General features: G+C 39.0%; 2 protein-coding genes and 1 long non-coding RNA gene across 3 annotated transcripts in view; all 3 read right to left on the reverse strand.

The window, feature by feature from the left end:
• Positions 1 to 15480, reverse strand: part of prkacab (protein kinase, cAMP-dependent, catalytic, alpha, genome duplicate b) — a 37339-nt gene extending 21859 nt beyond the window's left edge. The window contains exons 1-4 of the mRNA XM_015974535.3: positions 15211 to 15480; positions 11214 to 11275; positions 8615 to 8743; positions 4579 to 4677 (exon numbers count right to left, since the gene is read on the reverse strand). Of these exons, the coding sequence (XP_015830021.1) occupies positions 4579 to 4677; positions 8615 to 8743; positions 11214 to 11275; positions 15211 to 15256 (336 nt within the window). The 5' untranslated portion in view covers positions 15257 to 15480. The remainder of the gene's footprint in view (positions 1 to 4578; positions 4678 to 8614; positions 8744 to 11213; positions 11276 to 15210) is intronic.
• Positions 15481 to 17725: 2245 nt separating this feature from the next.
• asf1bb (anti-silencing function 1Bb histone chaperone) lies at positions 17726 to 23746 on the reverse strand. The gene is made up of 4 exons (XM_015974534.3): positions 23435 to 23746; positions 22336 to 22451; positions 22017 to 22193; positions 17726 to 18221 (listed from the first exon to the last, which is right to left on the reverse strand). Exons 1-4 carry the CDS (start codon positions 23541 to 23543, stop codon positions 18027 to 18029), a joined length of 597 nt encoding a protein of 198 aa, XP_015830020.1. The 5' UTR covers positions 23544 to 23746; the 3' UTR covers positions 17726 to 18026.
• Positions 20099 to 21271, reverse strand: LOC139069577 (uncharacterized). Its single transcript, XR_011520253.1, has 2 exons — positions 21074 to 21271; positions 20099 to 20345 (listed from the first exon to the last, which is right to left on the reverse strand). It is a non-coding gene; the product is annotated as an uncharacterized lncRNA (long non-coding RNA).
• Positions 23747 to 24468: the final 722 nt, after the last annotated feature.

Raw genomic sequence — 24468 nt, forward strand, 5'->3', positions numbered from 1 at the left:
AATGCGACACCTGAATCCCATGTCTTTCATGAGTCTCCTCGTGGTGGTTCTTGAAGCGCTGACTCCAGCTGCAGTCCACTCTTTGTGGATCTCCCCCACATTTTTGAATGGGTTTGTCGTCACAATTCTCTGCAGGGTGCGGTTATCCCTAGAGCTTGTACACTTTTTTCTACCACATTTTTTCCGTCCCTTCGCCTGTCTGTTAATGTGCTTGGACACAGAGCTCTGCGAACAGCCAGCTTCTTTAGCAATCACCTTTTGTGTCTTGCCCTCCTTGTGCAAGGTGTCAATGATTGTCTTTTGGACAGCTGTTAAGTCAGAAGTCTTCCCCATGATTGTGGTGCCTTCAAAACAAGACTGAGGGACCTTTTAAAGGCCTTTGCAGGTGTTTTGAGTAAATCAGCTGATTAGAGTGGCAGCAGGTGTCTTCTATATTCAGCCTTTTCAGAATATTCTAATTTTTTGAGATACCAAATTTGGAGTTTTCATTAGTTGTCACTTATGAATATCAAATTTAAATGTAATGAACATTGGAAATACATTGGTCTGTGTGCATTGCATGAATATAATGTACAAGTTTCACGTTTTGAATGGAATTACTGAAATATTTTCAACCTTTTGATGATATTCTAATTTACTGGCCAGCACCTGTATTGTAGCCACAAAAATAGATATAATTTATTCATAGTTTTGATACAAAGTGGAAATGTAAAAAAAAAAAAATACATGAAATATCAAGAAAAATGTCCAAAAAATTAGGAGAAATTAATTATTTCGAAATTAAAAGTCAACTAAACTAAACTGGAATAGAAACCTAAAATACCCATAATGCTTTGTGTAAATAAACTTATTACCATATTTCAGAAGTATAAATAAAAAAAATCTAACATTTTTCACAGTTTGTGAACTTAACCATTACAAGGCCCTAATGTTCGCTCCAGCACTGACAGGCTTTGAATGTGGACGTTTCTACATTCAGAATCATGTTTCTTAAAGGAGTAGAACACTTGTTTAATCAGTACATTTGCAGTGGTCTCTAGTAGGAATGGATGCCTTGTAAGTCGTTCTTACCGGTGCACCGTTTCTAGGACCTAAAGCCTAATTTATACTTCTCCGTCTGCGTCGGGACGGACACACGCAACGTCATTATCCGTCCTTGCGAGCCTGCTGGACAGCCCCCACAAGCACAGACGGAGTCGAGCTCTATTTTCTAAACATTCATCCGTCGAGACGGAGAACTTACGCTTGTGATTGGTCAGGACGCCACTGTCGTCTACAGCGCCGCCATTGAGCCCTCAAAAACATAACGAGAGCCGAAGATATCTAATGGCAGACATGGAGCAGCTAGAAAAACACCTCACGGAAAAACTCTGAAATAAGAACGTTTTATTCTCCCGTGACTGGAGGAGTGAAAAGATGCGCAAGCGTTTCATTCGTGGATGGAAATGATGGGAAACGTGGGTTTAGAGGTGGCGAGCGCAGGAAGAGGTGGAGGAGAATGAGGGACAAATCTGCCCATGTTAAAAAGTCTCTTAAATACAGAAAAAGACAATTAAAAACACACTATCTTGGACCGGATACATGACAGGATACCACAGAACAACGCTACGCCCTCTGTTGTCCTGGCGGGGAATTGCTGTGCAACACTCCCCAGGAGACGGAGAAGTATGAGAGCAAACTGTCTGCGTCTGTGCATGCGTGTCTCCCTCCTGGGGCTGATGGAGAAGTATACTAGGCTCACCATTATGGCCGAGCTTCAGACGCCAGGAGGTCTTGACCTGGATTGGATAACAGCAACAAGACTCTACCACTGACTCTGTTCGCTCTGCAACATGGATATTTTATCTCCACAAATAAGACAAGCCTGGAGGAGCTTCTGCCGTGTGATGAAATTGCTAATGCTAATGATTAACTTCTATAGCCAAGACATTCTCTGCTGATTCCTGGACGCTAAAACATCAACAGCCTTCCCCGTCATGAGTCCAGATGGGTGAGCCCATGAATGTTAAGGGACAGTGTGACATAGATCTATCAGGCTTGTCAAATTCGTCTATTTTCTATCAGAGGCTAATGCAGAAGATAGGTGGGGGGGGACTATTTTCATGTTCAGCCTGCATGAAAAATTCAGTGTTTGACTATAATGAGAAATAATAATAAAAAATGGGTTTTCAGTGAAGTCTTAATTTTCAGGTGAAACTTGTCTAAAAATGTAAACATAAAATGTTAAAAAATCTGAAGAACTTGGGGGAAAACAACTCCTTGCAAGTCAAAAACAAATATTTTAAAAGAAAAAATAAAAGGAAGCATTAATCTCTACCTCTTATTTTCCCAAGAATGGCCCTAATGTGCTGCCATAGGAAATCAATGTGACTTATAAGTTTGAGCTGAAAATAGCTTCTTCGTGTGACTCAGAGATTTACAAGCAGACATCTTATTCATATTCTCCTCACCTCTCAAGGAACCGAACTTACTTTACTTACAACTTCCAAACAAACACACAAATCAAAAATGTTGCAAATGGCATCCGAGTCAGTAATGTAACTGGGTTATTAATAGTTCCATTATGCTGTTTGCTACTGAAACTCGAGTTCAATGAGCCAAGATGAACCTATAAAATAAAACTACTGTAAGATAATTTATCAGAAAATAGACAGCTCATCTGCTACAACAGAAACATAGTAGCAGGTTATTTTGTGACTAAACAAAACGTCATAATGGAAAATCATGAGTAGAACCCATGAAGTTACACTTTTCTAAAGAGAAATTTGTTTTCACATGCAAAGACGCAAATCTAAAGCTGGAGTTTTACTGGGCTGTGACTACTGGTAACAAATTGAGAATAGCGCCTGCAAGGTGCCAGTTGCAGGGGGACAAAGTAGAGGCACAGTAGAAGTTTAGAAACCTTCTCAACCTTGTTTCAGTGAATGTAGCGTCAGACAATTTTGGGAGGGGTTGGTGACCAAACTGCAAATTGAAAAGGAGTAAATTGAGCTAAGACACTTTCTCTACATTTTGATGAGAAAATTTACATGAAGAAACAATCTAACATTGGCAGATGACGTCTCTGGCTTGGTGTACAAAGTCGAGTTGAAAATCTGACCAACATGGTGGTGTTTATTTAGTTTCGGTTTTTAATTCTAGGTTGCGTTTAGATTTCTGATTTTTATTTAAGCAATCTATGACTGATCCCATATTTTTGCCATTGTAGTTTTATTTTGAAAGGATTAAAAAATGTGGTCATGTAAGATATATACCTTTACTCTCATTACAGGAGCTCCTCCTTCCATATTGGTCCTCTGGACAGGTAAAAACAAAAGAACGAGAATATGCCTGACTAGCAAAACTAGCAAAAAAGGGTTCTGCAAGTTCCGTTCCATCTGAAGGAGCTCTCAACATCAGAACATCTTAAAGCCCAAGTTCACTTGTTTGTTCAATACATTGGTCTGTAGTACAAATGAATGCCTTGTGTCAATTTCTGTGGGACAATAAGTTCTGGCGCTCTTGTTTCAGGAACTAGAAGTGAGCCAGAGGAAAGGTGAGCATAAGACAGCAGGATTTGGAGCCTTATTTCCTGATATTCAGACATCTCGCCTCTTATTGGCTAACAGAAACACGATTAACTGTTTGCTTTGCAACATTGATGTTTCATCTCCACTAACGACACAAGCCTGAAGAAGTTCTACCATGTTGTGGAGTTGCTTATGCTAATAGTTAGCTTCTACTAGCTTAAATGTGCTCTGCTCTCTCCTGGACGCTAAATTATAGCTACAACGGCAAATTTGGAAAACAAATTAACTTAAAATATATTTTTCATGCCTCTTAATTAACATAGTATATAAATATATTGAGAAGTTTAAAATTAAATGAAAAAAAAAAGTGGACCTTTTGGTTTTTGGTCTCGCCAATCCGTCGCACTTCCCTGTGTCCTCCCTGTGTCCTCCACATGTGAGAAGTTCTCCACTCAATAACATCAGAGGAAAAACAGCCAAGTGCTACCACTTCAACTTTAGGAAAAACTACCAGAGTCACAAAAAGAAAAACACCATTTGAAGTCTTGGACAACATGAAACGTTTGGACGTAGAAAACTGCGAACAGTGTTTAGCACAGTCTCGTTTCCTCTGGCATCGCGGGCTTCCAGTTCCGCAAGAAGAATCTAAGGGAAAATACCTGAGAGGAGGGGTGAGGGTTCAGTGATTGTTTGCATTCGAAACCTAGCTTGTTCTGTAAATTTGCTAAAGCAGCTTTAACACACCCTTTTCTGTTGCGAGCCAAGATGGGTGGGTGACCGGTCATATTGCAAAAACAAGGAACAAAAAGTTTCTCAGTGCTTAAAACACTCATCCCTAGTCAGAACGATTCTGAAGAGTTTTTGGTCCTTCGAGAGCTGATGCAGACGACAACATTTACTGTACATCAAAAAGACGTTGCGGTCGAACAAATGCAGAAACTACTAATTAGTACTTAGAAGTCAGAGTGATAGCTGACAGATGAAATAAATAAATAAATTAAGGAAACTAATTGGTTAATCACATGTCAACACTTCCACTTACACAAACACCTTGAAAACTCCTTCGTACCTTGAATGAATACTCTAAGCGCACGAGGAATGGAAAGCTGACAGCCTGAAGAATCCTCTTCTCGTTTAGAGTGTGCTCTATCTGCTTGAGCTTCACCACCTGGAGGGCAAACAGAATTAGGGAGGAAGAAAAAAGGTCAGATTTATCTTTGAGGACAATGATAAAAGATGTGTTGGTACAGATCGCGTTGAGCTAAATTTATAATGTTGGGGTCCGCCCACAACCCCACCCACTAGAGCCGTTTCTCAGTTTTAAAGAAAACCACCCGAACCGTCAAGATGTTAGTGGAAAAGAGCCTCTAAGGAGTTCCTCAGGGTTCCATACTAGGGCAACTTCTCTTTAATGCCTTTGTAAATAATACCGTATTGACCCGAAGACAAGGTTTTTTTCATTGAAAATAATTTTAAAATGTGGGGGCGTCTTATAATCGGGGTCTAACCATCACACGCCCGTAACAGCAGAGGGCGCCAGGCTGTATGTTCACAACAGGAAAAGAAAATGGAGACAAGAGATGTGGCGCAGAGTGGACCAAAAGTGGGGCCAGCTGTTTCCTGATTAGAAAAGCCTCTCACTGCCAGCGTTTTCACTGTTTATCTGAAGAGTCACAGAACGTTGCGCTCTACGATGATGTCAACGCCAAAACTACCAAAACAAAGAGCAGACTCACCTCTTACATCAGGAAGAATCCACGCGTTTCGAGCATTATCTGTTCTTTCATAATCCGTTGTCGAATTGTGATCGGCAGAAGCTTTTCTGGTTCGTGCCTCACTTGTTTTACAACAGCGGCCCAAAACGATCTCCTAACACATGGATTTTCTGCTTCCTGATCACATGACATGTGACGAACGCAGATGAAGATCAGCTTTAGAGCTGGGATGTTTTTTCTCACGGTGCGGGGGCTCGCTTCGATGCCCACACAGTAAAAAATTGCAAATGACTACTTTAGTCGTCAATGGCAGCGAGCGGTTGGATTTAAAATGAAGAAGAAGAAAATATAATTTCTATAGCGCCTCTCAAGATAAAAATCACGAGGCGCTTCACAAAAACAAAAAAAAAATGTAAAAATATAAAAAAGCATTTAGAACATGTTTAAAAATATATTTAAAATTAGCAAAAATAGGCAATTGGGATTTAAAAGAAAAAAAATTATGAAAGAGAGAGAGTGAATAGGAAAGAGGGAAATCAGTGGATCCTGAGGAAGATGGAATAGGTGGGGAGAGCAGAATAAAGAGAGAGTGGTGAAGAAGGTCATACAAAAGCCAGCTTGAGCAAGTGAGTCTTCAGCTGCTTTTAAAAGGAGACCACTGAGTCCACTGATCTCAGGCTCAGGGGGAGAGAGTTCCAGAGTCTGGGGGCCACAGCAGCAAATGATCTGTCACCTTTGGTCTTTAGCCTGGTGCTGCACAACCAGTAGGCTTTGATCACTGGACCTCAGGGACCTGCTGGGGGTGTAGGGACTAAGAAGATCACCAATGTAAGATGGTGCTTGTCCATGTAAGGCCCTATAGACCAGAACCAGGATCTTGAAATGAGCCCTGAAGTTGACTGGCAGCCAGTGAAGCTGGAGGAGAAGCGGGGTGATGTGGGTGTATTTGGAGGACTTGGTCAGAAGCCGAGCACAGGCGTTCTGAACCACCTGTAGACGGTTCAGGGAGGTTCTGCTCAGACACGTGAAAAGAGTTACAGTAGTCTAAGCGTGAGGAGATGAAGGTGTGGAGAACTGTCTCAAGTTCAGAGCGGGACAGAATGGGACTCAGCTTAGCAACGTTCCTGAGATGGAAGAAGGAAGAGCGAACAAGAGAACTGACATGAGAATCCAGGGTGAGAGCTGGGTCAAAGGTCACGCCAAGATTCCTGACAGAAGGTTTGGTGTGGGAAGCAAGCTGACCAAGAGAGTCTCTGACTTTGGGAACCAGCTTGCTTGGGGCACAGATGAGGATCTCAGTCTCATCTTCATTCAGCTGAAGAAAGCTCCCAGCCATCCAGGTTTTGATAGAGTCTAAGCAGGTGTGTAACAGCTGCAGCTTAGACATCTCATGGGGCTTAAAGGAGATGTACAGTTGGGTGTCATCTGCATAAAGATGGTAGGAGATTCCTTTGAAGGAGCTCAGGATGTGCTGAAGAGGATAGAGCTAGAGGAGGAAGAGCAGGGGCCCCAGCACAGAACCTTGTGGGACACCATGGGTAAGAGAGACAAATGACGACATTTGTCGTCAATGGCAGTTAATATACTAAGGTAGAGTTTTGCAAATTTTAAGATTCACATAACTCATTTAAGCAGAAGCCGTTAAACATTGCATGCACGAATGTATTGGATGGCAGTGAGGATGACGTTCTGGGAGGAGTCGGTAGGTTTAACAATCTGATGGTACACCAGGACCGCAGCAGAGTGAGTGAGTACAGAAAGACAGAGGGTGTCTAAATAAAAGCCTCATTTGACTTTTGATTTCACATGTCAGCAAAGTTCTGATAGTTTGCATTAAAATAGTATTTTTGCTGTATATTTGTTCTCAAATTAGTTTATTTAAAAAGTCATTTTTTAGTTTTTTCCTGAAGATTAGTCTTGGAAAGGGTCGTCCTACATTTGGACCAATACGGTATTTGCGACAGTTTATCAAAATGCTGAATTCAACTTTTGAGCATTTTGCTCTTCATTTACATCTTCATTAAAACATCCAACCTCTGCAATCTGCCTTTTATGTTGCTCAGTTATGGTTAACACAACTTAAGTTGGTGTTAAATGCAAACCTAACCTAAATTCATGGTCACATCTCATAAATAATTAGGTATTATTATTGATCGAAACTTTTCATTTAAATCTTAGACATAAAGGCTACATTATAGCTTCAAGGAGGTTTCCATTTTGGAAATAAATCTTGTTTCCTACTTCACTTTTTGTGCCTTTATGAAATTTTGGTGATCTACTTTACATCAACACACCTGGCAAATAGAAAAGGCTGGCTGTTTCACTGTGGGGAGAGGAAGCCATTACTGGTTTTTAACTGCCGCTTGGATTTGATCCTTCTAGTGTTTTAATGCATTAAAAAATCAAAACCAATATAGCCTACACTCATGATATTTTATAAAAGTTTACCCCCAGAGTCAGATGTGATTTCTGAATAAAACATTTAAATATGCTGCCTTTGTTTCCTGGGATTACAATAAAAAGGATTTCAAAGGAATGGGTAATTTGGGAGAAATTTAGGTCCATTTAGATCAGTGTGCTTGTTTCACGTACTTGCTGACCAGTTTAAGCACATGGTGTAATTAATTACTTGCATCAGTTGTATATTTGTTTTAGTTTTTTATATTTGTTGCGTTTATACGGCCTTCTTGGCAAGTTTCTTGTAAAAATATATTCTAAACCCCTTGAGATTTTCTACTTTTTGAATAAAGGCTATAATAATATTTGATTTTTTAAATATCTTTGGTTCATTAGAGGGTTCAAACAACATCCATTACAAACTATAAATTGTATTTTGTTATATTAATTCAACACCTTTCATTTTAGTGAAAATGGGATCAAATTTTTGTAGAGCCCACACCTAAAGGATCTACAATCAAACAATAGAGATTCATCAGATAATTCATCCATCTGCTTATCCTCCTCAGGTTTGTGTGGGCTACACCGGCGTGCATTTGATGAGGCAGTTCACAAGTTCACCAGGAGACACTGACAGTCAGCTATTTAGTACTTAGTTTTTCTTTTCATTGAACGTCATGTGGCAGATATATACTGCTTGCACAGGTTAAGTCTAGTAAGGGGAATCATGTACTTTCTTTAAATCTATGGATTTTATTGATATAATGAAAAGAAAACGCATGCACAGTTTTGCTCAAAACTGCTGTATTGAGTGTGATCTGCATAAAGACAATGCCTGCAGATGATACCTATTTTCCTGCTTTTGGATCAGGCTTGCACCTGGATTTGAGTCCTTGCACAAGAATCCTTTACACCCCCTATAGACAGACTTATTAAAAAGCCTTGCCCCACCTCCCTTTCCCATAACCCAGCCAGCTCCTGACCCAGACTGACCTTCTGCTTATTGAGGATCTTCATGGCGTAATGCTGGCCAGTTTCTCTGTGCTTCACCAGCATAACACGACCAAATGAGCCCGTGCCCAGAGTTTTCAACCTCTCAAACTGCTCCAGGCTAGCAGTGTTCTGAAGAAACAAAACAAAAATGGTTAGCAGGTGAAAATCTGACGTTTGGGTTGGGTTATGTTGGGAATATCTATATTCATATAGTGCTAGCAGCATGCTGCATGTGAATCATTTAGTGTATATAAATGTGTGATCTTTAGAAATACACAGTAGATATAATCTCTGACACCTGGTTTACAGGGAGCCGTTTAAAATATTTATTTTATTGATTTTTCACTTTCTTGAAAATTTTGTTTTGTAAACATATTTTTAAAGTAATAATATAAACTTTGACACTCTTTACCACCTACTGGATCATGCAAATGAGGTTACATCATATTACAGTAGACTTAATGAGAAATACACATGGAAACGTGAAAACGTCTAAATATATTATGCAACATGTTCCATTTCTGGTGATTTAGACTACACTGTAAGAAATCTAAAGAATATTATGATACATGGATGTAAGTTATCTGATAATTATCAGGAACAGCGCCTGGAAATTGAAGCCATAGAAATATATGACAACTATTTATGATAAAGCAGTTGTTTGGTTTGCATTTCTAATTTCACCTAGTTTTATGGGATCATTGTCTGTGTGTGTGTGTGTGTGTGTGTGTGTGTGTGTGTGTGTGTGTGTGTGTGTGTGTGTGTGTGTGTGTGTGTGTGTGTGTGTGTGTGTGGACCTTGCAAGTGTGGATGATTTTTTCAAAATCAACAGTTTCAACAAAAAAAGAAGTCAAATTAAATTCTGTGTCCTCACATTAAAGCAACACTAAGCAGATTTTTACACTTTAACCAATCCCTTCAAAAGTGGGGTTCAGTGATTATCAACTTCACATGGGACAGCACTCTGCACCTCTTTGCTGACCAGAAAATGCATTTAAATCTGCTGTTTGGAGTTTTCCCCTTTCAAGAATTGTGTATGATCTTTCAGAAATACATAAAAGTCGTTGTCTTATCATTCATGTATGTGATATAATGTAGGAAACACACCCTCTTTTTTTGCTAAGCCCACCCCCTGTCCCGTAGAGCTCAATGCAATATGAACTGAGCGCCGCTCAGCATTAACCAATAGCGTTTGACCATCGCGTACGTACAGAAATTAATCACAGAGTGTGCTCAAGCGTTTAACGACGTATCTTGGTTGATGCAGGTTGACGGCCTTTCTCATGGACAAGTAAGTCTTTAAAATATAAATATATGAATACACAACATAATGTGAACATAATAATTGTAAAACAATGTTTTTAGCTCTGCTTGTTGGCTAGAGGAGCACATTCATAAACAAGAGGCGTTACTTTTAGCTGTACATATGGAAATGAAATTAGGTCAAGATGTGATACGCTTGACAGCCACTAGATGGTGCCATCAGATGAAAGAAATAATATGGATAGCAACTTTAATAGTTTTGTCAGCAGGTATACGTGACCTAGAGGGCGCTCTTTACCTGCTAAATGGCTGCTACCTCTTTTATGTGCTGGTAGCTAAAAACAGTCTAGCAGTTAACTTTTTATTTTGCTGACATCAACTACAAAACACAAGAAGAAAAAAAAGAACAAGTTTGCATTTTTTAATGGCAACATGGCAGAGCATAGAAGTAAAAGTAAGAAAGTAATGTCTTTGGAAGTGAAGCAAAGAGCTAAAACCATAGTGAACATTGGCGCTGCCTAGTTTGAGGGAGCTAAAGGATGCTATGAAATCATGGGCTGATGGTGACCTGGCATTGCTATAATAATAATAATAATAATTAGGGATGGAAAATATATCGGCAACATTATCGGTATCGGCCGATGTTAGTCATTTTTTAACATATCGGTATTGGTCCAATAAATAAAAACGGGCTGATATTAACGGATATTTTTTCCATCTCATCTCCAGTTTATCTGTTTCAGAGGGTAAGGGGGGTGATGTGTATTTGTTTAGTCATGTGATAGTGAATGTAATCATCTCAGAAATGTAAACGTGTGTGGTGTGTGTGTACATAATAACGTAAATTCAGCTTTAATAATTTTTATTCTAAATTCAGCTTGAATAATTTTTATGCTATACAAAATCTGCTGATTTTGGAAGCATTAATGTCAGTATATCGGTATCGGCAAATATTGGTTATCGGCCATAACAGTGATCTCAATATTGGATATTGGTATCGGCTCCAAAATTTCATATCAGTGCATCAATAATAATAATAATAATAATAATAATAATGTTTGTCCAACAATGTAGATGCTTTTAATTCATGGCTTATTTAGTAAGCCTTGGCTCATGTTAGTGTTAGCTCATTGTTAGCGTTAGCTACTGCAGGGTTGTTTATGACAGTTGTAATTCCACTTTGAACCAATAGGGCAGAGAAGCTGGAAACTGTTTGGTGTTACGTTAACAGACAAAGTTGGAGGAAAACCATATTTATTTAAGTTAGCAACATTTAGCTTTTTGTGCGTCACAGTTCTACAACTGTAGCAGAAATCTCCTTCAATTTCACACTCACCTGTGCAGGATTCTCCCACTTTTTGAGGAAGTCCTCTTTGGCTTTAGCAAGGAATTCCTTGACTGTTGAATTAAAAAAAAGGGAAAAGCACAAAATTCATAAGAAAAAAATTTGATGTTTGCAGATTGAGTAACTAAACATAACACCCAAAACATTGTAAGATACCACCCCTGATTTGTCCGTAAAATTTTTATCTAGAAGAGCAGTTTTCAAATGATGATTTCATTTGTTTAGAGAAAAAAAGCTATTCAAACCAGCCTGGTCCTTTGTGCAAAATTAATCTTCCCTCTTGTTAAATCACGAATTTATTGAGTTTAGTTTACCAAGCCACACTCAGACCTGATTACTATCAGATATGTAGATTTAAATCTCTTATTCACTCCTTATTTCGATACACTGTGGTCTCTGGTATAAATAACACAAGCTTGAAGGAGTTCTGCTATGTTGTTGAGTTGCTAATGCTAACCATAGACAGGAATACGTAGAATCCCCTTTTGGCTACTGGAGAGTGCTACAGCGTTGCCGCCATATTGGATGGGAGGTTCTTACTCTACGAAACCAATTGGGAGTCAATGCATAGCAACTATGCCCATTTTTTTGTACAGGCTATGGTTGCAACAACTGGCGAACTATTGAAAACAGATCACATAGGAACTTTCTGGGACTTTTCTAGCCTACAAGTGTTGGAGTTATACATTTTTATTTGTTTTATGTCATTATATTTATTTTTTAACTACTACACCATACTATATATCTGGAATGGAGACCCGTCCAAGATGGCGGCCGGCCATTACAGCAGCTTCAATAGGCAGCGCCAGTTCACAGGGCGTCTACGTACAGTGGGTACGGAAAATATTCAGACCCCCCATCGATTTTTCACTCTTTGTTATATTGCAGTCATAAAATTCATTTTTTCCTCACTAATGTCCACCCATATTGACAGAAAAACACAGAATTTTAGAAATGTCTGCAGAGTTAATAAAAAACACGAACTGAAATATCACATGGTTCTACGTATTCAGACTGAGACTAAATCAACAACAGCCTTCCCCGTCAGGACCCAAGATGAGTGAGTCCATGAATGCTAGTTTACAGTGTGACGTAAATCTATGTGACTCTTTCTAACCCAAGTGGTTCCCATCTGTTTTCTATCGGTAGCTAATGTCGGAAACAGTGGTAGAAAACTATTTTCACGTCCAGCATGCATGTGAAAGTCAGAATGTCAAATCGTATTTCAAAAACATTGAGCAATAAATGGGTTCTCAGTGAACCTGCTTTTTAGGAAAATTCTTACTTTCAGACAAAAGAAAGTTGACTGAAGGATCTCAAAAAGCAACATAACCTGCCCTGTTTTAAAGAAAATATAACACAAAACAGCATCTAAAACACTACAGGCCTGGCTTGGTTAAGGTCAAAATTCATAATTCAACATAAGAAAAAGCTGAAAAAAAAATTGCATTATGAGAGTTCAAATGAAGGCAACTGGACTTCTTTGGTTTCTTGAAGATGTTTCGCTTCTCATCCGATGAACTTTGTCAATTCTAACTGGACTTTCGGAGAGTCAAGCTTATAACCCAACAGACATACCATATGTAGGCCCCCCTTGGATTGGTGCTGTCTTTATGGTGTCTAAAGCTTAGGGCACACCGGAGACAGACGCGCCACATCGCGGCTGCGCTATCATTTTAAATGGAGGCCATTATAGAAGAGGATAGGAAAAATGGTTAAGGGAGCTTCGAATCCTTCTTTCAGTAGGAAAGAACAACCATGAATCTTGCCATGTGGTAAATAGCAGCTACACGGGGGGGGGGGGGGGGGGGGGGGACGTCCGATTTGTAATTGTAATTACAAATTTTTACAAACTCATACGTTTCAAAATTTGACAGGTGTGATCGAAACACACATCTTTACTTTTCATTTAAATTGAAGTGCAACATGTGTGCAATTCAGGGCGTCAGGCAAAGCAGATTAAAAAATAGCTTTTTTAGCCCCATTGACTGAAAATGGAGATTAGTGGTGCGTTCCAGTTGTCGTCAGAACTCGTTTTTCTGAGGTAAGTTAACCGGAAATGACGCATTAAACTCAGAATTCTGAGCTGCGAGCTGGTAGGTTTCAGAGGACCCAAGATCACAAATTTTAAGATGTCCAGTGCTACCAGGAAGTAGTTTTCAGCTTTATTTTTTTCTCATTTATATGTTCTGTTTTTTTTTTTTACAGAACCGAGTAGTTGTTTATTGTTGTTATCAATTGTTATGTCGTTAAAAATTTCAACATTTCTGCCTAAATTGACCGGTGTCACTTTTCCTGGCGTTTCTACATCTTATTTGTAATGTTTTTCAGGTTGTATGTGGCAACTGTCGATGGGGGTGTGTGTCACTATTATTTAGGTGCACAGAATACTTGGTAAGTTCTTTTGTTGAAGTTCTTTTAGTACTCAACAACACTGGTGGTGTCCATTATTTTGTGTTGGAAGCCTGAATGCACGCTGTTACACTCCCCAGAGCCCAATGGGTCATCTAAGTATTCATGTTTATAGTTCCAAGGCCAGAACCTCAGCAGATTAAAAAAAGAACACAACTAAGACCCATCTCACATTTGCCAAAGGCATCATGATCTCCCGGGCTTTTGGCAAAATATTTTGTGGACTGACCAAATGAAATTCAAACTTTATGGAAGGTGTGCAACCCATTAAATCTGGTGTAAAATTAAATGTCAGTGAAAGAGCATCATGGTCAACCATGGTGGTGGTAGTGTGATGTTTAGGGCTTCGCTGCTTCAGCACCTGGACCACTTGCTGCAACGGATGCAAACATGAATTCTATCAGAAAATCTTGAAGGAGTTTGTAGCCTTTGACCTTAAAGCTGCATCAGCTGTTGTCACCAAAGGTGTTATCCCCAATTAAACAGTTTTCACATTAGCCTGGCCTGCCAGACTCATCCTCTGTTTAATTCTACACAGAGAACTTCCCATAAGGAAGCATGCGGCTGGCTGCAGGCTATTTTCACATAGAGCCAGACAATTTCCCCCCACCTTGATGAATTAAATCAGATACTGAAATTAGCAGAGTCTGAAACATCTAAATTTGACCCCAAAAGCAAAGACTGTAGAAATCTGTAAAGAGGTAAATACTTTTTCCCAGCCCCACACATCGTCTATCAAATTAGTCAAAGTAAATCCAGTTTTATTTAGTAACAGGATTGCTGTAAACGTGAGTAAAACTTACAGCACAACAACACACAAGAATAACATCCAAAGCAGCGATTCTGAGCCAAAATATTCACGCTTCATATTGAAGAATGTATATTTTTCATGTTTCCAATGTGCAGGTTGTTTTTACTGCGCCCTGAGGTACAAAGGTTGTGGTTCTTAATGAAAAGTCACGTAATGTCAACCTAAAATGTAGATTTATAAAACACAATCGCTTTGATTGCCATCGCTTTCTCATCAGTAGGCTTCCATACTTTTGTTTATTTGATAGACCAAATTATATCCCTTAGCCAATCAACACTAAATGCCCCCCCCCCCCCCCCCCCCCATGTTTGCAAGAAGTCTTGACAATACATCCCTCCAAAGAGCAACAGGCACAGAGTGTTCAGGAAATATCTGACACATAGTTTGTTGCAGTCTTGCCAAGATCCGAGTACAAGAGGAAGTGAGGATGCCAATATTACTGCAGCTTAAGAGTGGTTGTTTTGCAGTTAATTCTAGCTTTGCATCCTCAGTTAAATGCCCTGTAGCAGGAAATCTTGAGTTTTATTTAGAGATCTCAATAACATATTTGAAATGATGAAGAACTTGCAGCCATCGCTGCTGGTATGGGGTTCATGTCAAATAACATCCTAATTCGCTTGTAAGGAGGACATCATGTGGATGGTATTAAATGAAAGCATCGTGAGGAAAGGCCGCTGTGTTGCAGGTTTTGTAAAGCTAACATCGCCTGCCGTGTCACGTTGTCTCTGATCATCTCGTGAGGATGTAACGGATCAGGATACCCACCGCTTTCCATCTCGCTGCCCTTTCTTGCCGTGGGCGCGTTGCCCATGATGACAACCTGTCAACAGGCAATCCGCGGCGTTCCGGCCGCCCTGCAGCCTCCTCAAGTCGGTCAAATCTCGATCTGGACGGTGTTTTCCTGAATCCAGCAGCAGCACGGAGCGTTCACTCCGAGGTCTTGCTCTTTAGTAGCCTGACAGCTGCTAATGCGGCGCCACGTTAGATAAGCGGGTTCGCTCCCTCCCACGGTCACCCGCAGCCGCTGGCCAGCATCGGATTTAAATCCACGTTGAGCTGGGGCTTCGCCGGAGCTTCAGGGTTGAGCTCGGAGGCAGCTGGCCTGGACACGGAGGATACAGTCTCCACCTGACCCTCCTTGCAGCCCCCGCCGAACGGAGCTCCCCTCCCCGGCTCTCCACCACCTCTCCCAGCCTATAAAAACAACAATACCAGCGGAGAGGGAGCAATGTTCTCAATCGAAAGCGTCTCGCTTGTTGTCAATAAAACCAGCTTAGCAAAATTTTAGCCTCAGCGGGGTCCGACAACGACAGGTATTCACCCAAATCAACATCGGGCCCCCGTAGCCTCGGAGACCAGCGAGATGACGGAACTACAGCGGAGCGAACGTCCCGCCTACTTGCTTAAACCAGCGTTGAATGACAGCTCGTGCTTACGTCGATGATTGGCCACTTTATCAGAGCGGTGACCAACAGTTTACTGTGATTGGCCAACTGCAGCCGTCAATCAACAACAGCAGCTTCCCACCGCCCAACACAACGCGAATGAGGGCAACGTCACAGAATATTTTCCTCCCGACAACGACTCCGCCCACTTTTTGTGATCCGGCCCTTCTATTGGCTAGATACGGACGGACCGTGGGAATCTCAGCGAACACGAGGACGCCCATTGGCTGTCACCAGTGATTGACATAAATACCCTCCTCCTCTACTTCGCTCTTTCCCGCTGCTGAGCGACTGTTACACGTTTGGCTGAGTGACGTCAACCGTGAGTCTATTTTTAGAAATGTTGGTCAGAATTTAACGCACGCGCGGCGCAGTGTGGCAGCAAAGACATCTAAACATTTCGCAGGCTATTCTGTGAGAAATGAACACAAATAAACAAGATTTTAAAAACTGGTGTTTCATCTTCATCACCCCGCAGCAGCTGGACTAGAGAGCAGCGGACCAGGGGTCCTTTTATCATCAGCATCATCAAAAGCTCCGATTCGCAGATTTGCATTAGAATGCCCCTTTGATTTAACGTAAGCTTGTGTTGGTAGGAAAAAATAAATCAAATCTATAAATAGATCTCATAGCATCCTCATCACTTTGACTCTGAAGCCACATTTTTTACAGCACAACCAATTAACCAGCTATATTCTTTTCCACATTTGATCTCAGGTGCTGTAAAACCATGCCAAATGACTGTCAACGTTAGGCAAAAGTGGCAGCTCTTCAAATTAAATAAAGATGCAACAAGCAGATGTTTGGCAATATTTACCAGATCGATTTGCAGCTGATCAGCTTATTTTTAGCTCTTAAACCCTGCTGCATGTTTACATAATGCTGCATTCGGAGTGCATCCAATTCTGATTGCTGCTGTTTCGGTTGTTTTAAACAGGGCAGATGTGAGAAGCAGACAGAGGTAACAGATGGATTGAAGGGGGAGTTACTCACTGATCGGTATAAAATGGTCGAGAGCAGACACACCCCTCCCTTCTCTCTTTTTTGCAGCAGTTGCCTGGCAACATGAGGCTAGAGTGGAGATAGAGTGATGCTGCTGCATTTTATGAATGAAATTGGAAAAAAGAAGGTGGTGGGGGGGGGGGGGGGGGGGAGTAGTGGGTTGATGCGCACCAACACGTGCCCCGAGTCTTCCCTGTTTGTCACAGATTTTTTTTCTCCACACAAGTCTGAAATCAGACCAAGTGAGCATTAGAAATCAGAGCAAAATCAACAAAACCAAACTTTATTAACCTTGTTGCTTGTGCACAGTAAAAGGCAGAGGATATATGAGAAGTACAAAGTGAAACGTCTGCTTTTGAAGACAAAGCGGGTCATAGGAATACATTTACAGTAAAAAAGCCCTTCAATGACAGCAAACACACCCCGAACCCAAGTTCTGATCGTTTCCCTTGAAAAGATGCATCAATCGAAGATTTGGGTTTAATACGGTACGTGATGTAGAAAAGTCCCAAACAAAGCCCGTCACTTTGTGGATTTACTCTGCAATACCAGTCAAACAAATGAACAAAAGATTTCTAGAGTTGCACCAACTCAGATTTTGTGTTAATAATTATTGTGAAACTTTTACCAGCTGATCCCCGATTCTGAATCATCCACAACAAATAACATTAGGAAAATACATGAATTAATCACTTCAAATGCTTAGAAAACTTTCCAAAGATTGGTTTCTGAATTATTTTATCATTTGCTAAACCTATTCACACTGAACACTGTAACAGAATTTGAAACTGAGAACATAATAAAAAAATAATAAAATAATCACTAGACATTCGGCTCATATGCCTCATGGCTGTGGCGAGCCTGTTGGCAACTTAAAACTTCTCAAGATGAACCTTTTTGATTATTTAAGGCAGATCTGAACGAGCACACAAGGAAGCAAAGCTGGCAATTATTCCGTTCTCACCTGAAGAGCCAAATACAAATAATGTCCACGCTGCAATACTGAAAATTCTCTTTAATGTCCACATTTCACTAAAAGAACCATCCATGGCCTTTGGTTGAAATGTGTGGTTGCGAGGTGGCTGAGTACTTGTTGGGAAGAGCTTCTTGTCCATCATAGGAATCTTTAGACCCTTACATGCAGTCCATGGAGTTGTCCGGCATCTGTGCCAGAGGGGGCATCTTTCCCGGTATACAGGATGGCGGGAGCATGCCACTGGTGTTAGATGGGTCAACATTCTCACAGTCCTCCATCTTATCTGCCATGCCCTCCCAGTTAATGTGGAAGCGAGTTACACGGGGGTTTGAGGCCAAAATGTTTCTCTGGAGCTACAAAAGAATTTAAAAAAATTCAAAAAGACAGGAAGTCAGATTTAATAGTCATTTTTAGGTCTTTTTGTTCAGATATAAATATTTGTAGCATCACAGTAAAGAACGACTAGATACAAACACTTCAGATCATCATTTCAATTACTTTTCTAGCCATTAATTCCTGACAGTTAAAATGCTGACAGTTTAATAGACCCAAGCAACATCAGCTCCATCATACTTTTAGAGACCACATGGAGCAAAATGCCCGTAATCCTGTTTATAGAAACAAACTAAAATTCTGTTATAGAAAGCTAGAGAAAATAGTGTTCTGATAACACCAGACTTGGGCTCTTGGCGCTGTCTCACTGCCATCGCCTTGTGGGGTGCCACTTGTAAAGTCAAACAATCATAACAGTATTTTGGGTTATTTAGCCCATCATAAGAGAAATAAAATGGGAGTTTATTTTTCAAAGTCATATTTTCATTATGTTACTCACACATTTATAAATGTTAAAGTTCCCAACTAAATATTTTGTTAGAAATCTAAGTATTTCATTTAGTTATTTTTAAACTAAATATTTAGGCCAGACTTAAACATTTAGCTTGCAAAATCAATATTTAGGTTCAGCTTCAAAATAAATATTCAGCTGGGAACTAAATAGTTATTTAGAAAAATTAATATTTACTTGGTAAAAATAAAAATGTAGCTCCAAATGAAATATTTAGTCAATTAAATATTTATTTTACAAACCAATTATTTTGGTAAGACCTAAATATTTAGTTTGTTTTAATTTTAGTTTTAAATCTAAATTAAATACTTTTATCACAAACTAAATTTTTAGCATTTATAAAAATCTGAGTAACATGGTGAAAACATGATGTAGCGTGATGAATTGTCCATTTCTGACCTAAAAGGCCCTGCTCTGTTTTTCTCTGCTCAAAGCAAAACCAGAAATTTCTGACACAAACTTAATCTGCATGAGATATTGCTCAAGGTCGCATGCTCTGCTTCTAAACGGTTTCTTCCTTTCCAGCTCAAGAGAAGAATGAAGACAAAGGGCTCTCTTAATAAATCAGAAGAACTCTATTTTTAATAAAGCTAATCAAACAAAGTCATATGTGCAAAAATGCACCTTAAACAGAGTTTAAGCAGCAAAACATCACTCTGCTAATAGTGTATATATAGTGAGACAATTCATGATTTAAAGTGTTAACTTTCGCCAGTTGTCGTATGCACGTTTTAAAAACTGCCGATACTTGAAAGGTTTAAGCACTTTATACACTTAATTCTTAACATTTAATTTTTGCAATATAAATTGAGGAATGTTATTTTTTGAATAAACTTGTTCAATAAATTGGTGTTTTTAAATAGCATCGAAATCGAGTATTGAGTTTTTTCCCCAGTATCGAATCGAGTTTGAAATTTTAGTATCGTGACAACCACTTATTTAGTGTTTAAAGTTAGTCTAGTTTTAATTTGTTTAGTAATAAATCTTTAAACTTTTAAAACTTGACTCTCACTTTCTTTTCTTGAAGTTAATACGAAGTGTTGCTCAATCCCTGCAATAAAAAGATCCAATCTTCTGATCCATTAAGGTGATATTTCACATTTTATGATTTCTAATTAAATGTAGGAACATATTCTCTACAATGACTTAGAAAAAAAAAACTCCCATTGTTTTTCTCTTATAAGCTAAATAACCCAAAATCTTGCTGTGAAGTGATGATTGACTTTACAAATGCATGTAGGGCTGCAACTAACGATTATTTTCATAATCGATTAATCTGTCGATTATTTTTTCGATTAATCGATTAATCGGTTTGTTACTGTTTAGCTATTTAACCTATACAAGTGATGGATGCATTTCAGTTAAGAACAAAAAAACATAAGAGAATTGTGCAGTTGACTGCAATCTATTTTATTGCACATGAACACAGTCAGCAGTAGAAAATGAGCTAAACAGTGCAAAATATCAGTCCAGAATAATTTTTAGCATTAGCTGGAAGCCTGCTCCTTCCACCATGGATAGTGGCCTCATGTCTTTTACCAGCATGTTTAGAATAGAGTTTGTAAGTGGTATGAATTGCTGGGGGGTGAGTGTCTTCTTCCCCATGTAGTTGTCCATCGTTGCTTGTTTTTTTCTGCATAAGAAACACAAATAGACTGAAATAAGTACACATATAAAATAAAGCAGCACACACACTACAACACTAAATCAATATTATATTATTTGAATTAATTAATATACAGTGATCATTTATTTTGAGGGTTACGTTCTACAAAATAGCCCGCAACAGGAGATATTCAGAAAAAAAGTAAAACATTTTTACTATTAAAAAGCTCTAAGTAAGAAGCTCATGAGGTTTTTACTTTGAGTCGGGAGTGTTTAAATTAGCCAGAGAAATATGAAAAATGTTTATTTTGTGTAATACTGTTTAAGAAACATGATAAAAATGTGTTGTGAGGCGTTTTACAGCGTTAGATAGTAAAACAGCCTTTTAATAGTAAAAAAAAATGACTTTTTCTGAATTTCTCCTGTATTTAAAAATTGAAAGCGTACAACTATGCCGTGTTATATTCACCTGGACACAGCTTGTCTGTATATTTTTCTCCGCGGAGTTGTCCTTTTTTGAATGAGGAACATAGTTATGGGTTTGTGCCGTTTTTCTCTTAACGAGAACATTCTTATAAACAGACGTGCTAAATTTGGCAAGCGCATGATACACAACACGGAGGAGATTCACGATTGCATCTAGTCAATCAGAAGTAGAACACCGTAGACTGACGCGGCAAAAAAACATGTTTAACATCCACTATAACGAACTCAGCTAAAACACTAAGTCCAGCTTGTTTATTTTCTGTTACTTACCGGGCTGGCTCTTCCAAATGACGGCTCACTTGACCGCGGTGCTCTTCCTCTGCTGCATCAGCCCCCACATGCTTTCGTCTCAAATGTGCTCCCATACTCGTGAGGTTTTTGTCCGGGGTTTCTCTTCAGTTTTGTCGCTTCTATTTTTCTTCCGTATTTCCTCTTGTTCCGCCATCTCTCACAGCAAGATGAGCGTCAGTAACGTGATACGTCATGAAAACCGAGGGCACCCATTGGCTCATTTCTTCTTCTACGGCTCCACTGGTAGATCAGTGGCTCATTACTGCCACACACTGGCGGCAAATTTAACAGCTTGTAACCGATGTCAGATTGTGGTAAAAAATAGACTTTATGCGGTAAAATATGATTATTAAACAACTAATCGATGACTAAAAAAGTTGTTAACTATTTTTATAATCGATTATAATCGATTAAATCGATTAGTTGTTTCAGCTCTAAATGCATGTCATATCACCCTGCCTCTTTACATAACGAGGCACAAAATATGGTTACAATGGTGAATAAATTTTAATAGAATATAATTTCAAAAGTAGGAAACTTTACCAAGTTAATGTTTAAACCCTGTAACTACTGTATCCTCTTTAATTTTCTACATTCTATGATATATTTCACTTTTTAATGTCCACTTCCATCATTCTGTCTCTTCCAAAAAGGTGTCAGAAAAATCTGAAGCTGTAATGTCATCATCATCAGCCAACATACAATTACTATTACTGAAAAGTAATCAATGATTTATTTGGTTGCACACCCCAAAATGAGCCAGTATTGCGCATGAATGGAAACGCCTACAAAGAGTTACAAAAGGTATCTGCTATGGTCAGTTTCAAAGAAAAAGCACTAGATGGAAGCATAAGCGGCATTTAAAATACATAAATGCCACATATGCATATCTTTTCACTCAGATATGCCTTTTTATTGTTACCTGGGAGTAATCTGGTTTCAGGGGTGGATTCTCTCGTAGTTCTGGATCTGTATATTCATTGTTGACATAATACCCAATGCGAATAAATTCCTGTCCACGATAGGTGCAGGTTATGAGGACAACAGTCACGCCTACAGCATCACTTTCTGGAATCAGAGCCGTGTTAGGAGCATCAGCCTAAAGAGGGATACAGAGGATGGAAACAAGACCAGATTAAGGTCCAGTAGTCGAACATTAAATATAGCATTGCAACAAACCATGTTCTTAACATGCGTTGTATCCCAGAAGTACAATGAAAACACCTAATTCAAGAACTCACCTGAAACACAAACATGTGTCGACCAGCTGGTACCGGGCCGACTAAAACCGAGTCGAGAACCTGGTCGTATTCCTCACTCTCAGCTGACCCCACGTAGATAATCTTCCACTCAAGATCTGACAGCACAGAGAGAAAACTAATGTTTGTCCTAAAAAGGTCACTTAAAGCTGCACACTTCTCTTTATTGCAACAATTAATTATAAACAAAATCTCGTGACAGTCTGGACAATTAAAAAAAAAAAAACAGAAGTCTCTTATTTAAAGCTACTTTTACCAAAATCTTTTATTTTCTTATTTTTTAAACTCAAATTTGTAATCATTTCATTTGTTTCATGGTATTCTATAATTTTATGAGTTTGTTGTTCTGATTTTAATTAATTTCCGTTTTAAGCTCATTATGATTTTATGACTTTATGCTTTGTTTTGATCTCTGTGAAGCACTGTCTGTGATTAGTGCTATATAAATAAAATTTACTTACCGTACTTTACTTATCCCATAATAAGTAATCTATACCAGAGTCTGCCTACTGGGAGTTAAAATAAGAAATAATTACATTAAGTAAAGTTTGAGTTGTTAAGATTTATTGAAACATAACTTTGTCAAGTATCAAATTAGCCAAATCAGTCTGTACATCTTCGATTCATTTACCAATTTAACTATTAAAACAAAAACATTAATAATAAACATGAGTGACAACGCGCCTTTTTTCAAACCAAACATTTTAAAAACAACCCATCTGATCTTTCCTAGGTTGGCGGCAATATCAGTCTGTTTCACAAACAACTTTGTAACCAGCCAATTGGCTTCGTAAAACCACCCGCACGTGATGATCTCTGAGCCAATCACAGCCCAGAGGAGGCGGGCCCATTAGGACTAACGCGCCAGCGCCAATTTTCAACAAATCGTGCCACAGATTATAATAAAGTGGGAAAACTAAGGCTAATATTGAATAAATACTGATAAAAATAACGTTAACATGAATTTATAATTAACATAACAGCGCTAAAGTAGAGCTGACACTTGGTGAAAATACGTTAAAACGCAGATGTCAAAACCTAACATTGGGATTTTATTTAGATTTTGGGATATAACACTCACCTTCCGGTAAATCCTCCATGCACTCAAACGTTATCTCAAATTGAAACGGGTTTCCAAACGGACTCGGGTTGTCCAAGACAGCAACATTTAAGACTTGTACCTTGGCCATAGTAGAATCCTCTGACAGAGAAACCTCAGCTGAAAAACTAGCTTTTCCGCTTACGTGAGTAAAACCTGAGATGTCGCTTCGCTCCAAACTATCGTTGCTTACAAGTCGTTTCGAGCAGCGTTTGCTTCAGAATGTTGAAGTTAAAGTTTGATCCTTTTATCCTCAAAGAACACCGACATCATCCACTGGCGGCTGAGCAAACGGAAGTACGTCACTTTTTCTTCTGCCTTCTGAACGGCTTTGCACAGTAGCGCGCTACTCCCATCTAGCGGTTATTTGTAAAACTGCATTTTCCAAGGAAATTTGTAGTTTTTCATGGCTGTTGTGACTGAGCATAAAGGACCACCAAAACAGTGCTGGTCATAATTGTTTAATCATGTGCATTCTTGTTTAAACCATAATGATTTATATTATAACTGATGAAAACTGAAACGTAGCATATTATTTTCTATTTTCTTAATGATTTGGGGAATTTCTTTTAAGATTTAGCACAAAGGAATGCAACCCCTCACAGAATATAAAACAAACAGATATAAAAGACAACATAAATGTGACTCTGGGTAAAATATATTTTTATATATCGATATAGCAAAGCTGGAGGGGAAATTGCCAGAGCTTTGAATTAAGATGTGACACCTGTCACTCTGTGTTCTTATGGGTTCAAATGTTTCAGATCAGCATATTAAGCAAAAACAGAAAAAATATGGTGGTGGGGTACTGACTGTAACTTCATGGAAACATTAAATTAACGTAAAAAGCAGAACTAATGATTAAAGAGATTATGGTTTTTATTTTATTTTATTCAGTTTGACATTTGGGTCATTTATAATTTCATATATATTTCTTTCCATCAAGAAGTGAGATGATATCTCAAACTCAACTTTAAATGATCATTTTGTTTCTTAATTGTCACTAATGTGGATAT

Source organism: Nothobranchius furzeri, chromosome 4 (genome assembly GCF_043380555.1).
Source record: "Nothobranchius furzeri strain GRZ-AD chromosome 4, NfurGRZ-RIMD1, whole genome shotgun sequence".
NCBI lineage: Eukaryota > Metazoa > Chordata > Actinopteri > Cyprinodontiformes > Nothobranchiidae > Nothobranchius > Nothobranchius furzeri.